The 14,803-nt window shown below is 34.1% G+C and overlaps 3 protein-coding genes across 10 annotated transcripts in view; 2 read left to right on the forward strand and 1 right to left on the reverse strand.

Annotated features, from left to right (window-relative positions):
- cib2 (calcium and integrin binding family member 2) overlaps window positions 1-7,239 on the reverse strand; it is a 33,941-nt gene extending 26,702 nt beyond the window's left edge. For 2 of the 6 annotated variants that reach the window (XM_058766966.1, XM_058766969.1), the window contains exons 1-2: window positions 6,672-7,090; window positions 6,457-6,516 (exon numbers count right to left, since the gene is read on the reverse strand). Coding sequence is in view for 3 of the 6 variants with exons in the window: in XM_058766969.1 (XP_058622952.1) it covers window positions 6,457-6,462 (6 nt within the window). In the remaining 3 variants the exon portion in view is untranslated. Of the gene's footprint in view, window positions 1-6,456 lie in introns of all 6 variants that reach the window. The other 4 variants (XM_058766967.1, XM_058766970.1, XM_058766965.1 and 1 more) reach the window with 3 other exon arrangements.
- Window positions 1,058-6,328, forward strand: lrrc61 (leucine rich repeat containing 61). 2 transcript variants are annotated; one of them, XM_058766963.1, is made up of 9 exons: window positions 1,058-1,413; window positions 2,879-2,974; window positions 3,055-3,201; window positions 3,983-4,043; window positions 4,126-4,211; window positions 4,297-4,362; window positions 4,481-4,549; window positions 5,351-5,476; window positions 5,599-6,328. In XM_058766963.1, exons 1-9 carry the CDS (start codon window positions 1,386-1,388, stop codon window positions 5,703-5,705), a joined length of 786 nt encoding a protein of 261 aa, XP_058622946.1. In that variant the 5' UTR covers window positions 1,058-1,385; the 3' UTR covers window positions 5,706-6,328. The 2 variants fall into 2 exon arrangements, with proteins under 2 accessions (XP_058622946.1, XP_058622947.1); XM_058766964.1 differs by lacking the exon at window positions 5,351-5,476.
- idh3a (isocitrate dehydrogenase (NAD(+)) 3 catalytic subunit alpha) lies at window positions 7,236-14,325 on the forward strand. Of its 2 annotated transcripts, XM_058766961.1 has the most exons (12): window positions 7,306-7,386; window positions 7,824-7,883; window positions 9,285-9,347; window positions 10,113-10,196; window positions 10,374-10,488; window positions 10,574-10,761; window positions 12,541-12,674; window positions 12,834-12,936; window positions 13,402-13,466; window positions 13,559-13,643; window positions 13,754-13,906; window positions 13,998-14,325. In XM_058766961.1, the coding sequence occupies exons 1-12, from the start codon at window positions 7,360-7,362 to the stop codon at window positions 14,079-14,081; spliced, it is 1,161 nt and encodes a 386-aa protein (XP_058622944.1). In that variant the 5' UTR covers window positions 7,306-7,359; the 3' UTR covers window positions 14,082-14,325. The 2 variants fall into 2 exon arrangements, with proteins under 2 accessions (XP_058622945.1, XP_058622944.1); XM_058766962.1 differs by lacking the exon at window positions 7,824-7,883 and having other exon boundaries at window positions 7,236-7,386.
- Window positions 14,326-14,803: the final 478 nt, after the last annotated feature.

Consider the following 14,803-nt stretch of genomic DNA (forward strand, 5'->3'; position numbering starts at 1 on the left):
GAGAACACTTGATAGACTGCATCATTTTATTACATGCAAACATCTAAATTACATTAATAGTCCTACTATAAAAGTTTACACTTTTTACCTAATAATAACTGTAGCATTATTAATTAAATTATTAGTTACTAATAAAAGCGAACATTTTAAAACAACTAAAAATATAACTAAAATAGGCTATAGGAAATTAATTGAAGACTGTAATTACGACTAAAACATCTAAGATATAGGCTAATCACACTGATATTTTTATAATCATAATCTAAATAACGTTTTTCCACTCTAAAGAGCAACATAAAGAATATTTAAGATCATTTGTGACCTTGGACCACAAAACCAGTCATAAGTAGCACGGGTATATTTGAATCAATAGCCAAAAATACACTGTATGGGTCAAAATTATTGATTTTTCTTTTATGCCAAAAATCATTAGGATATTAAGTAAAGATCATGTTCCATGAAGATGTTTTGTAAATTTCCTACCGTAAATATATCAAAACTTCATTTGGACAACTTTAAAGGCGATTTTCTCAATATTTCGATTTTTTTGTATGTACCCTCAGATTCCAGATTTCCAAATAGTTGTATCTCAGCCAAATATTGTCAAACAATACTTCAACGGAAAGCTTATTTATTCATATTTCAAAAAATTGAGCCTTATGACTGATTTTGTGGTCCAGGGTCACATTTGTAAGATAGACTAATTTAAGAATCGAGAGAGATAAACAGATATATAGGCTATAAACAAAGTTAAATTACGTTTTTCTTGCCTAATTTTTGTTTCTTTTTACTATACTGTATAAACTATAATTATTCATATTTAGCCTACATAAAAAACACAAAGATTTAATGAACGCTGACTAACAAAACTTGTCGGCCTATTTTTAACATCAAGTCATTCGTGACTCAAAACAAATAATAATATTTCACTTTTTAGTGAATTTTAGTTTACTTTATTTTCTTAGTCCAACAAACTTTTCATACAAACTTTACATCATGACAAAAATTCTACGTTCTGCATTCCTGTCCCTGTTTCCATGACAATATCCTAGTAACCACTGCAAGCACACAAAAACACTGCAAGGGCAACTTCCGGCTGGGCTGAACTTTAAATAATTAATTTATCCAGGCGTTAATTAAACCAAGAGAACGCCTGAAATGAATAAAAACACCGGAGCAGTGAAACAGCAGGGGGGCAAATAATGCCCGCATTAAAACCATGAGTATCTAGGGCAGACGCTACAGTGAGGCTAGCCGCAGAGCTAACAGTCACACCTGCTCAGATCTGCCGTGTGTACGCATACTGTACATGCCCACCTGCGTTTATTAACAAAACATCCCTCCCATGCTGTAATCTACGAATGACTGCGGAAATCTGAGCGACAATGGACTCGAAGAGGGAAAAGGACAACGGTGAGTTAGTTATTAAAGCAGTGTTTTGACGTTAGCGTCTGCTAGCAGTGGTAGCTGTCCACACACTGTGGTGCTGATTCACAAATATACTTCTGTGATTAAAATCTCATGCAATTTTGTTTTGAAGGATATTCATTTTGTTTGGAAGCCTAATAAGTGTAGTCTCGCATTAGTATATGGGTAAAACAGCATGGCGTCTCCTTTAGGGCATCGCTCGCTTGTTGCTTGTGCGCTTACTTTGGTTCATTAAACACATTCTTTGGTTCCGTTGATTAAACCAACTGTTGGGTTGCGACAACTTTTAGTGTATCTACATAATGACAGCTATTTCATTTAGTTTGCGAAACTCTTTCAAGCGGGGGCTGTGCGTGTTGTCATTGTCGTCCTAAAATATTTAATTACTATCCAAGGTAATTCAGTGAGGTTAAGTAAGATTGTTATGGGGTTTTTTTTTAAACCTTTTTAGAAGAGCAGATTATAAGAGACCAATCCCATAACATTGTTTTATTATTATTTATATACCATTATAGTTTTTATTAATATTTTGAATTAGCTTTTGTTCAGTTTTCATTTCATTTCAATTTTAGATCAATTTTACTTTAGTAATTTTGTTATTTGCTTTTGACCTTTTTTTTTTTTTTTTTTAAATATTACTAGGTTTAACTATTTATATATATATATATAGTTTTTATTAGTTTTTTATTTTAGTTAGCAATTTTAGTTCTTAAATGTCTATTAAATTTTTGCTCAGTGTTTTTCATCTATTTATTATGATGATGATGATGATGATTTCAGCTTTATTTTAATTAATAAAAATGTTTTAACCAGTTTAACAAAAATAACCAGTTCATGAGAATATAAAAATAATATCACTGGCATGTTTTCACATAGTTTAAGGACAAAATGTTTGTCAGAGGTTACCTGTACCTAAATCTGACAAATGATTCATAAATAAAGTATATAATGTTTAATGATACTATTTAGAACCTTTTTTATTTAAAAAAAAAAAAAAAGATTTTATTTAAATGATTAATTTATAATAATAATAATAATAATATAATTATTAAAGATAATAATAATTATTATGTGTATTTAAAAAAATATGATGTCTTCTACATTTAAAACACAATCTGCATTAATTAGTTGATTAATTTATTTAGTTATTTAGTTAATTTATTTTACTTTATTAAAGTAAAAACGGAGAAGAAACTACAAATTATGGAAGGACACAAAGATGTTGTTTTATACAGTGATAAAAATGAAAGTGATAAAAAAAAAACCTTGCTGGGCATTAAATTAAACCTAGAGGAGATCTGCAGCTGTAATCCGGTCTTTGAGAGTTCACACATAAAACGAGATTAAAACTGTAATCACCATTTGAACCTTTGGCATCATGAAGAGCCACACTGATAATCTCCCCTCAGCTGCATAAAGTATAATCACACTCATTCTCCTCATATTCCAGAAACAGAATGTGCAAAGATCACCACCGTGCTTCTGAAGTCCCGCACCGGGGAGTTCGATTTGGAGTCCATTATGTTTCTTAAGCTTAGGAATTTAGGTAAGACAATACTGATTTTATTGTCTGCAGAATACATCCTCGAAATACACAAAAACACAATCTTGCATGTGTTTTTGCAGGAATTTATGATCTTGGATGCATAGGAGAGTGTATAAACCTGGAGAGGCTGGACCTCTCTGGAAATAACATCACAAATCTGGGGCCTCTTTCACCTCTACGAAGACTTCTTGTTCTTAACTTGTCAGCCAACAGAATCTCTAATTTAGGTAATAGTTATTTCAATCTTAATGTAATACCTCTAACAATAAAGAAAATTTGCTTAAAAATGTCCTCACCCTCAGGCCATTCAAGGTGCAGATGAGTTTGTTTCTTCAAAAAAAGCAGATTTGGAGAAATTTAGCATTGCATCACTTGCTCACCAATTGCTCTGCAGCGAATGGGTGCCGAACAGCTGATAAAAAAACATCACAATAATCCACAAGCAATCCAGATGACTCCAGTCCATCAATTAACATCTTGTTAAGTGAAAAGCTGCTTGCTGATTGTAAGATAAAAATCCATTATTAAGGCGTTTTAACTTTAAACCATTACTTCTAGCCAGAATATAATAAGAGTCCATAATCCACGCATAATAACACTTTCTCCAGTGAAAAAGTCTGTCTCTTGTTGTCCTCTAACATCAAAATCCACAAACATAATTGTTTAGAACTGTTGTTTTTCACAGGAGAACGCAATATTATGGATAGAGGACTATTGAAGGTTTAAAGTAACATCTTCATGGATTTGTTTCTAAGAAACATGCAGCTTTTCACATCACAAGATGTCAGCTGATTGACTGGTGTGGATTATTGTGATGTTTTTATCAGCTGTTTGGACTCTCATTCTGACGGCACCCATTCACTGCAGAGGATCCATTGGTGATAAATTTCTGTTCCAATGAATATCCTGAGAATTTAAATTTTTACATTAACTATTCATTTAATGTGATTATATATCTAAAAAAACAAAACAAATCTGTGATATTATATCTGACATGTTTCTTCTCAGAACATCTTTCCAGCTGTGAAAGTTTACAGAGTTTGAATGTTGCTGGCAATGTGATACCGAGGTAAGCAGCCTTTGTAGCTACTCATATTTATCTGCTTTCCTATCCGCCTTTCTATGTCACACATGTTGCATTGCACCTACAGTGTTGATAATCTTCATGCACTGAAGTCTTTAAAGAGGCTGGAGAGCATCAGACTGAAGGACAACACCTATAATTTTACCAATCCAGGTTAGTGGTTTTCTGTAGTTTTTTTTTGTTTTTTTTTGGAGCTCTAAATCTGGTCCTTTATTCTTACCAATTTATTTTGCTACAGTCTGCAAGAATTCATCATACCGGACTCTAATTCTTGAAATTTTCCCAAACATGAAAGTGTTGGATGGTGAGTTTTTAATAGAATTTTGCTAAACACATTTTTTGTTATTTCACATGCAATTGTGCATTAAATTTTATACTCTGTCTAGCAAGTTATCATATTCCCTTTTAACGTGTCATTTCAGGTGAAAGGGTGGTGGGACGTGGAAGTGACTTATACCAACTATGCAAAGATATTGATGATACTATTAAAGGTATTTGCTGGAATTTGAATCCTGTCATTTAAAGGCACAATATGTAAGATTTTCGTAATACAGTATACAAAAACTACTTGCACAGTGTGATATATTTCATGCAGCTGTGTACATACGTTATCCCAAAAGTTCCCAAGGATTTGTAAATCCAGAGAAATTCCAAAGATTTTAAGAGAAAAATTCAATACACTTGTGTATTACTTTATGTCATGCAATTTTGTGTATATAATATGATATCACGCTTAAACAACTTTAATGATATAAACATTTTTTTGCATCAAATGTTTGATTAATTAGTGCATGTTAACTTTGACAGCCCTAACAATACACTTCCATTCAACAGTTTAGGGTTAGTACAATAAAAATTATAATTAATTTTATTCAGCAAAGATGCATTACATTGATCAAAAGTGACAGTAAAGACTTTTACATTGTTACAAAATATTTTATTTCAAATATATGTGGTTGTTTTAAACTATTTATTCATGAATAAATCCTAAAAAAAACCTCTTTTTAACAGAGGTAATTATAATAATAAGAAGAAATGTTTCTTGAGCACCAAATCAGCATATTAGAATTATTTCTGAAGAATCATGTGACATCGAAGACTGGAGTTATGATACTGAAAATTCAGCTTTGCATCACAGGAATAAATTACATTTTAAAAATATATTAAAACAGATGTTATTTTAAACTAATGTTTAAAAGCACTTTGCTTATTAAGTAATATATTTTATTAATAACATTATTTCATTGCTTTTTAATATTATTTTAATAATATTATTATTTATTTATTTGTAGCAGGCATGTATAAAAATGGCCAACTGCCTGAGTTGCCAGAGACCAAACCTTGGGTGGATGATGGTTTTTGGGAGATAAAGAGATCAAACAATGCCATAGTTGATGAAGCATATAAACAATTCAGTGGTATGGACTAAAATCATCCTCATTCATTAATCAAAACCACTTTCTAAACCATTCTTTAAACACATCAGCAGTCACATTTCCAAAGCCCTAATTTAGCATCTTTTTGGTAATCATCTCAACAGATGTTCTCCATGAATGCAGGCTGCTGAACAGTCGAGCAGCCCACGTGATCTCACAAAACGAACGGACCATCAGCCTCAAGAACCAACCAAAGCAGTACGCCGTTTAAATCTGGGAATCTCTCAATCTCATTATGTTTCCATAAGAATGCATATGTTTTTTTTTCCACAGCCTTTTCTATGTCTTTTTAAAAGTCCATAAGCTTGATGCATCACCGGTGCCAGAAATCCAAAATGCTCCGTGTTGCCTGCAGTGTGAGGGTTTAGTTTTTGTAACTACACTTGAGTTCTTTCTGATTTTCCACCGTTTAGAGAGACCTATACTGTAGTTACCCCTAATCCGATTTGATCACTGTCTCAGGATGTTCACAATCAAGACAATTCCTCTTTGCACTCCTAACACAATGCTGTATTTAACGTTATGCTTTAAATTATGCTTAAAATGCTGCTATTTGTATATTTCGTAATGGTGAAGCACTTGTATTGTTTTTCAACCAGTTCTGAAGCTTTCCCATGTTGCTCTTCTTGTTTACAATTCTTAGTGAATGCTTTTTGCCTTTTTATTGTATGCCTAATGTGGATGATTTTTAAATCGCTTGTTTCATACTATATTGTTTCTTTTTATTCGCTCAAGCAGCTTTTTGTTTTAGAATACATCTAAATTGTATGATATATGATCAGCTTTGCATCTTTGTATTTACATTTTGTTGGATAAAGTACATTCATGACAGAAGATGTCCTTGTGTCTGTGTTTATTAATCCTACAGATAATGTAAAAAGCTGCTTATTAAAAAGTGCCAGAGTGTTATGGTTAAAGTGCTAGTTTACCCAATAATAAAAATTCTGTCCTCGTTTACTCACCCACATGTTGCTCCAAACAAAGACGCTCTTTTTTCCATTGAATATAACAGGCAGAATGATCTGAATGGTGGAAGAATTTCAGTTTTGAGTGAATACATCAAATATTTCTAGTATAAAATATTGTTCTGAACACATTCAAGAAAAACAACTCCATCTTCTGGTCTTAACATGAATTGGTCTAGTCAATACAGGCAGCAAATGTAAAACTTACCCACCTCGCGAATTCTTTACTTTCCTACAATTCAATTCACAAAAATTATTTCGTTTTGAACCTGAGAGGGGTAAGTCACGTTGCACAGTCAAAAGGGGTAATTTTATTTTATTTTTTTACGTCGAAAATGTACTGTGGCATCCGGTGCGGTAGAGGGAGTAGGGGGAGTTCAGCGTTCAGCATGTCTTCACAGCCGAATGCAGAGAAGTGGGCTAGTAGTTGCCAAGTTTACGAAAAGCCCCTTTTTGTAGTCTTGCATGTTGATAAAAAGCAAATCTCAGTTGTAACTTGTTGGGAACATTTGTGAATTAATATCCAAATTAATAATAATAATAAAAAAAAAACCTACACCTGCATCTTCTAAAATCTCATAATATAAACTATCCTTAGAAGTGCTGGGTCTCTGTGGAGTATTTATTTATTTAAATAAAATAATTTTTTTATTTTAATTTAAAATAAAATATTCGAATAGATAAATTAATGTATTTGTAAATAAATACATAGTGATTAGGAAAATTTAATAATGTAACAAAAATATCTAAATATAAATAACTTGAAAACCCCGGCGTAAGCTAAAGCATCGCTTCCTAGTAGTGTAGTTACAATCTGGCAACCCTGGATACTCATAGTAGAGGATGAGACACCGGATAGCTGCATTGAGTTACTAGTCGCCAGAACCCGATTAGCACAGGATGGCTGGAAACGCGTGGAGGTCAACGGTAAGGACTACATTATATGACAAACCTCAGATCATAGCAGTCTGTGCTGTGTTTTGCCAAATATGACTGTGTAGTATGAATGCAAGTATATACTTAGCTTGCGCTGAAAACGTTGCGTTGCAATAGAGATGCCACAGCGGCCCTGTACTGCATGCCCTTCACACCGGCACTTACACGTTTAACACATTTAACATCTCTCAGTCAACTCATCTACTAGTGTTTTAACAAATATAAATGAAGTTAAGAGAATGATACGATGCGTATTAATCTCGTGAATGAATCACGCCTCAGGCAAACGCCACAGATGTTCAACCTCTGCATTCATCCTCACCATCCACACATTATTGTGCTTAATACCCCCAAATAGTATGCAAACTCAACCAGGAGGACAGTAAGGTCAGGTTGTGAAATTTAAAACGACATTTTTGCCTTTTCAGCTCATAAAACTTCTCGAGAGATGCGGCGTGCGGATAAGTGACTCGAGCTGGTCTCCGGAAGTAAGACGCGCATCTCAGTTAGCTTTAACGCGTTAGCGCGCGGTGGCTTATAGTCATTAAAGATGGCAAATCTGACATGGACATTAAAATAATCAGGGTGAAATAGAGTTTAGAAATGAGTTGAGTAAAACAGCTGATTTAAAATGTGCAAGGAGAACCATTAACGCTAGCTAAGCAACCAATCTGGTGGATGAAGGTCACCTCGACATGTTGGCTTAGTGAACGAGTTGACTGATGTCAAGACTAAACTAGACCAGAGATTTAGATTATGAGTTCCATTATGCACTGAATGTTCTTCTAGAAGAGGAAAAAAATCATGAATATAAGTGATAAGACATGAGAAGATGCAGAAGAACCTTTTGTGTCCTTCAGACTGCTGTTTTACATATAATCTATGGGTTATGATGTAGTTTTGATTCATTTTACTTGCTTTGAAGGGATGAAATATAAAACAGTTGTAGCCTAAATGATGGGGGAACCATATCAGAATGAATCATCTCCACAGATATACAGTGTATACATATATGTGTTTGGACACTTAAAGCCTCTTAAATGAGCTTGAAATGAAGTTAAAACCTATTAAACCTCTTTTTGGACTGAAAAGAGAAAAGTCTGCTGGGTCTTAGATATTTGGATATTATTAGATATTTTGTTATCTATTGCAGAGACACTCAGACATTTTTAAGTGTCATTCTGAATGGAAATTATAAAAAAAAAAAAAAAAATTGGCAAAGTGTCCAAATGCTTTTTTTTAGGCCGCATATCTTGCTTCACACTCACAGTTTTATGGCACCACTCTCTCACAGTACACATTGCTTTCTGAAAAAAACAAAACAAGTAATGTCCCCATCAGATCTGCTGTCTTTTGAGGGGTTTGTTTAAAAAAAAAAATCCTTCTCATTTGTGTCTGACCATCAGTAGCCTAGGCTGATTTTAAACTGAACTTTTTGCAGATTTGTGAAACTACACCCCTCATTTTACACCAGGGATAAGTCCTTACCTTTTTAATAACTCTCATTTAATCACAACTAATTGCTTTGCATTTGTTTAATCTTTTGACTTTCAGGATGATCCCTGGTGTAATTCACCTTTTACATGCTTGTTGCCTTAATTGCACTTTCCGCTTTGTGTTCAAAAACACTTAAAGTTTGCATGCAGAGTTAATGGGATCATACTTAGTCTTTCAAGTCTAGCTCAGTCTAATTAACTGCTTTAGCTGCTGTGTGCTTGTTTGCAAAGAGCCACGGTGAAGATCAACCGTAGTGGCAGTCGCATCAAATGCAGCACTTTTTGAAAACACATGGTTAATTTGCTTGCTTTATAATAGATGCTTTGTGTATCAGCTTAAATTTGTCTTTCAGTGTTATTGATCTGTTTGTACCTTTGAAATTATCTTTGCAGGTGTCCCGTGTAATGGGAGCCATAAAGACACAGAGCCCACAGCCCAGAACCTTCTCCAGAGGGGTAAGTTCAAACCAACACGTACCATGCACCACGGTAATTGTATGGTATTTTTTGCAAATACATTGAATGCAAATAGTGTGGTACCATGGTCAATATGAAAGTAGTTTGTGGTCCAGTTTGGTTCATTTGTACAGCTTAGCTTATTAAAATATATTTTAATATGTTACAAATTTTAGGAAAATGGAATTTGATTTAGGAAGTCAACCATACAGTGACCTTAAATGTGAAAATATGCAGTTTGACAAGTAAAACTGATTAAATTGTAAATAAAAACAAAAGCTTATATGTACTTTTTTTTTTTTTCTTCTTTTCTTTAAATCCCATTTTTATAGTAGTTTTATGTGTTTAAGCCATACACTATATTGTTTTTATGGAAAAAAGGGTTTGGTACATAAAAGGTCAGTTTTAGTTGCCTGAAAGGCAAGTACTTGGAAGAGCTCAATGCCCAGCCTTGGGTATAAATCTTAAATCACAAAATAAATCTTTAGCATTCATTGTGCTGCCTGCAGAAACTATGTAGTTGTGCCAGTTGAGTAGTTATTTCTGTCAAGATTGTTCATTTGAAGGCGTTGGTTTTTTGGCACTAGTAAAAGCAGTCAGACCTACTCAAAACAAACAGCAAAACTTGAAATTGATGCCTTTTGTTGTCCTTGCTATTCTGGATTCCTTGTCTAAACTTTATGTAGAAAGCTTTAGATTGACAGATTGTGATACTTGTGATCAATTTCCAGATTCAGTCTTGTTTTCTATGCTTTATTTTGATAGATTCAAACTGTAACGTTAATTCCTGGAGATGGAATCGGTCCAGAGATCTCCACTGCAGTAATGAAGATATTTGAAGCAGCTAAGGTAAGTATCTGTTGCTTTACTCTTCGGGAATGCAGCATAGGCTGCAAGTTTCAACAAGTGCATTATCAACTTTTTCTGCATGTGTCAGGCTTAAAATTGAGCTACTGTAATATATCTTTTTTTTAACCCTTTTGTGCACCGTTTTAAATCTCAGTTGTGAACTTTTTCCTTAACCAGGCCCCTATTCAATGGGAAGAGAGAAATGTCACCGCCATCAAAGGACCTGGAGGCAGATGGATGATCCCTCCTGAGGCCAAAGAGTCGATGGACAAAAACAAAATTGGATTAAAAGGTACATTTGCTGACTTTGTCTCATAGTAGGCAAATTTTCATTGTATATATGAAACTCACATGATCAGATATGAATTATATTTTAGGACCACTGAAAACACCAATTGCTGCTGGACACCCGTCCATGAACCTGCTGCTAAGGAAGACCTTTGACCTGTATGCTAATGTGCGTCCTTGTGTGTCAATTGAGGGCTATAAGACGCCTTACACTGATGTGGATCTGGTCACCATCAGAGAAAACACAGAAGGAGAGTACAGTGGGATTGAACATTTGGTGAGTATGAGTGCTCACTTGTCTTTTAAACTATTTATCCAGTAACCAAACCAGGGCTAGTTGCTCTTATTCTTTTGATTTCTACTTCAGAGATCTGCATTTGCAGGAAAAAGTGTGTGAACCCAATGGATTTCTACATCAATTGATCTGCCTTTCTAAATGAATCCTTTTTTTTTGTATTTTTTAATTGGACCGTTCATCATTAAAAACTAGTTTAGTATTCTTAATGCCAAAGCATCTCCGGTAGTCTGACATCAGGATTTATGGGGTTCACATAGTTTTACCCCATAACTGCATTTAGACCTTTAGTTTCGGTGTAGCACAATAGGATGACATTTGACTTTTGGAGCCCTCAGCAGCTGATTGGCTCCTTCACAAATGTCAAAGGTCGTTCTATTGTCATCTAATGCTGTCTTAACCAGTTTCTCACGCAGCGCTAGCGGGAATTCAGTGGCACAGCTCATATTTCAGTGCTGTTTATTCTTTAGGTAGGTGCCACTCGGCTGCTGTAAATCAGTTGTCTCTGGTCCCAGCCCATAGTGTGTCCAAGCGTCATGTGTCCCTTTGTCTGTTCACGTTATCAACTTGTACATTACGGTTCAAGAATTTGGGGAAGAGGGGTTAATACTTTTATTCAGCAAGGATGCATTAAATTGATCAAAAGTGACAGTAAAGACACGTATAAAGATGATTGTTTCAAAGAAGTTTCCACAAAAACATAAGGGAGCACAACTTGTTTCAGTAGCAAATCAGCATATTTGAATGATTCCTGAAGGATCATGTGACACTGGATTAATGATGCTGGAAATTCAGATTTGCATCACAGGAATGAATTACATTTTAAAATGTTAAAATAGAAAACAGTTGTTTTAAGTTGTATTAATATTTCACAGTATTACAGTTTTTACTGTGATTTTGACCAAATAAATGTAGTCTTTGTGAGAAACTCCTTTCAAAAACATTTTTAAACAATCATACCGACTCTAAACATTTGAACAGTAGTGAAAATTTAAAAAAATCTTTTTAATTTTCTCAAATTTTCTGTGGACATTAAAAAAGATAAAATTTAGACCCCAAATTTTTAAATGGTAATGTACATGATGTGATTCTATAAATAAAGCATTAAAGGGACAGTTCACCCAAAAATGAAAATTCTGTCAATAATTATTCATCCTCATGTTGTTCCAAACCTGTAAGGCTTTTGTTCATCTGATCCTGCATAGACCGCAACACAACTGACACGTTCAAGGTCCAGAAAGGTAGTAAGGACATCGGTAAAATAATCCTTGTGACATCAGTTGTTCAACCTTAATTTTATGAAGCTACAAGAATACGTTTTGTGCACAAAGAAAACCAAAATAATGACTTTATTCCAATTTTTTCACATTGACTGTTTTAATGATGTCCTTTCTACCTTTCTGGGCCTTGAACATGGTAGTTATGTTTTTGTCTATGCAGGGTCAGAAAGCTCTCGGATTTCATCAAAAATATCTTAATTTGTGTTCCAAAGATAAATGAAGCTCTTACAGGTTTGGAAGGGTGAGTAATTAATGACAGAATTTTTCTTTTTTGGGTGAACTATCCCTTTAAGCTGCCTTATAGGTCAAGTCCACCATATGAAACTTGCTGCGCAAAATTTGAGTCTGTACAACAGTCATCAATCATATCTTGCCCTTTTGTATTAGCTAACCTGACCTTGTTTTTTGAAACCTAAACATGGCTTTTGTCAAGGTCTGGTTATCTCAATATTATATTTGCACTATTTTCACTCTTAATCAGATTGTGGATGGAGTTGTGCAGAGTATTAAACTGATCACAGAGGATGCCAGCAGGCGCATCGCTGAGTACGCATTTGAGTACGCCAGGAATAACCAAAGAGCCAGTGTCACGGCCGTTCACAAAGCCAACATCATGTGAGTCACAAATCACATAGTAACTTTGTAGCTATAGTAATATAGTATACAGTATAGTAATTTCTGTATAACAAGTTTTTACTGACAACAAATGTCTTGTTGGATCTAATTACAAAATAACTGTAATATAAAGATGCTAAATTCAGTGATGTCTTCTAGGCGAATGTCTGACGGTCTGTTTCTGAGGAAGTGCAGAGAGGTTGCTGAGAATTTCAAGGACGTGAAATTCACTGAGATGTATCTGGATACAGTCTGTCTTAATGTATGTTTACAAGAGAACTTCATTCATTATTCATCTGTGAAACACATATATATATATATATATATATATGTGTATATATATATATATATATATATACATATATTATTTTGTAAATGTGCTTTTGCTGTTTTTATTATTTTTATTTATATAGCTCTATTATTATTTCAGTGCTGCAGTGCTGCATGTTTATGAGTTTCAGTTTGGCCTTTTTTACTTATACTGTGAAATATGGAAAATACAGAATACTGTTGCATTGCATTCACACACAGCGAATACAGTATTTGAAAGTAAATGTGGTCCCCGTTTTAATGTAAATTAAATTTCATGATGATCAAGTTTGTAATAATTCTCAAACCATTTTATAATTTATGTGAGTTATTAGAAGACCTGCTCAATGTAGTGACCCAGAAATCATTTTACTTTTATACAGTCTTTACATTACTTTGTATTGTGATTATCCACTAGATGGTGCAAGATCCTTCTCAGTTTGATGTACTTGTAATGCCTAATCTTTATGGCGACATCTTGAGGTGAGTCTGTATAAAGCATCATATAATGATAATATATGTGATATGATTATCTACAAAGTGCAAGTCTCACCAAGCTTTGATTTGGGTTTCAGTGATCTGTGCGCTGGATTGATTGGGGGTCTTGGAGTCACTCCCAGTGGAAACATCGGAGCCAATGGTGTTGCCATATTTGAATCAGTATGTGTTGGACTCTGGAGGTTGATGCAATAGCTTCACAATGGACTGATTGATTAAATAGCATCATTCCATATATCATAATCCATTTATATATTTTTTTTATGTGTTAGGTACACGGAACTGCCCCCGACATTGCAGGCAAAGACCTGGCGAACCCCACTGCCCTTTTGCTCAGTGCCGTCATGATGCTGCGCCACATGGGACTTCATGGGCACGCTAAAAAGATTGAGACCGCCTGCTTCGACACCATACGGGAAAAAAAGGTAGGATCAGTCATTGAATATGAATATTAATTTAGCTTCTACCATCAAGACAGAACTTATTTTTATGTCTATTACCCATCTAATATTTCAGGTTCTGACTAAAGACCTCGGTGGAAACTCTAAGTGCTCAGAGTTCACAGGTGACATCTGCCGAAGAGTGCAGGACATGGAATGAGGCTTTTCTAGAGTCTATGTTTGGATCTGAAGCCTAAAGAACTGACAGTCAAAAAAAAAAAAAAAAAATTAATCTTCGTATCATTCTGCTATCTGCTCACAATTCTACTAAGTGTCTGCATTTTCGTTTCTCCAGAACTACAAAGCACTGTCTTAAATGTCCTTCAGTGACTGTATTTGTGAGCTGTTTTAATCTGTCAAAAAGGAACTACATAATCTAAGATAAACTGTATTTATTGACTGGACACTTTCTCTGGTTTGATGTGTTTTGACAATTTGCCATTCTGTCATATGACAGAAATAATCTTGTACAAATAGTAGGGGCGTAAATACATAAAGGGTATTTTGAATTATTTAGTTTTGGTAACACTTTAGAATAATGGGTCATTTGTTAACATTAGTTAATGTATTAACTAACATGAACAAACAATGAACAATGCATTAATTACAGTATTTATTCCTCTTTGTTAACGTTAGTTAATAAAAATACAATCATTCATTGTTAGTTCATGTTAGTTCACAGTGCATTAACTAATGTTAACAAACACAACTTGTGATTTTAATAATGCATTAGTAAATGCTGAAAATAGCATTAACTAAGATTAATAAATGCTGTAGTAGTATTGTTCACTCTTAGTTCATGTTAGTTAATACATTAACTAATGTTAACAAATGACCCATTATTCTAAAGTGTTACCTTAGTTTTTTTTTTTGCTTCAAAGT

The sequence above is a fragment of the Onychostoma macrolepis genome, chromosome 25 (genome assembly GCF_012432095.1).
Source record: "Onychostoma macrolepis isolate SWU-2019 chromosome 25, ASM1243209v1, whole genome shotgun sequence".
In the NCBI taxonomy this organism is placed as follows: Eukaryota; Metazoa; Chordata; class Actinopteri; order Cypriniformes; family Cyprinidae; genus Onychostoma; species Onychostoma macrolepis.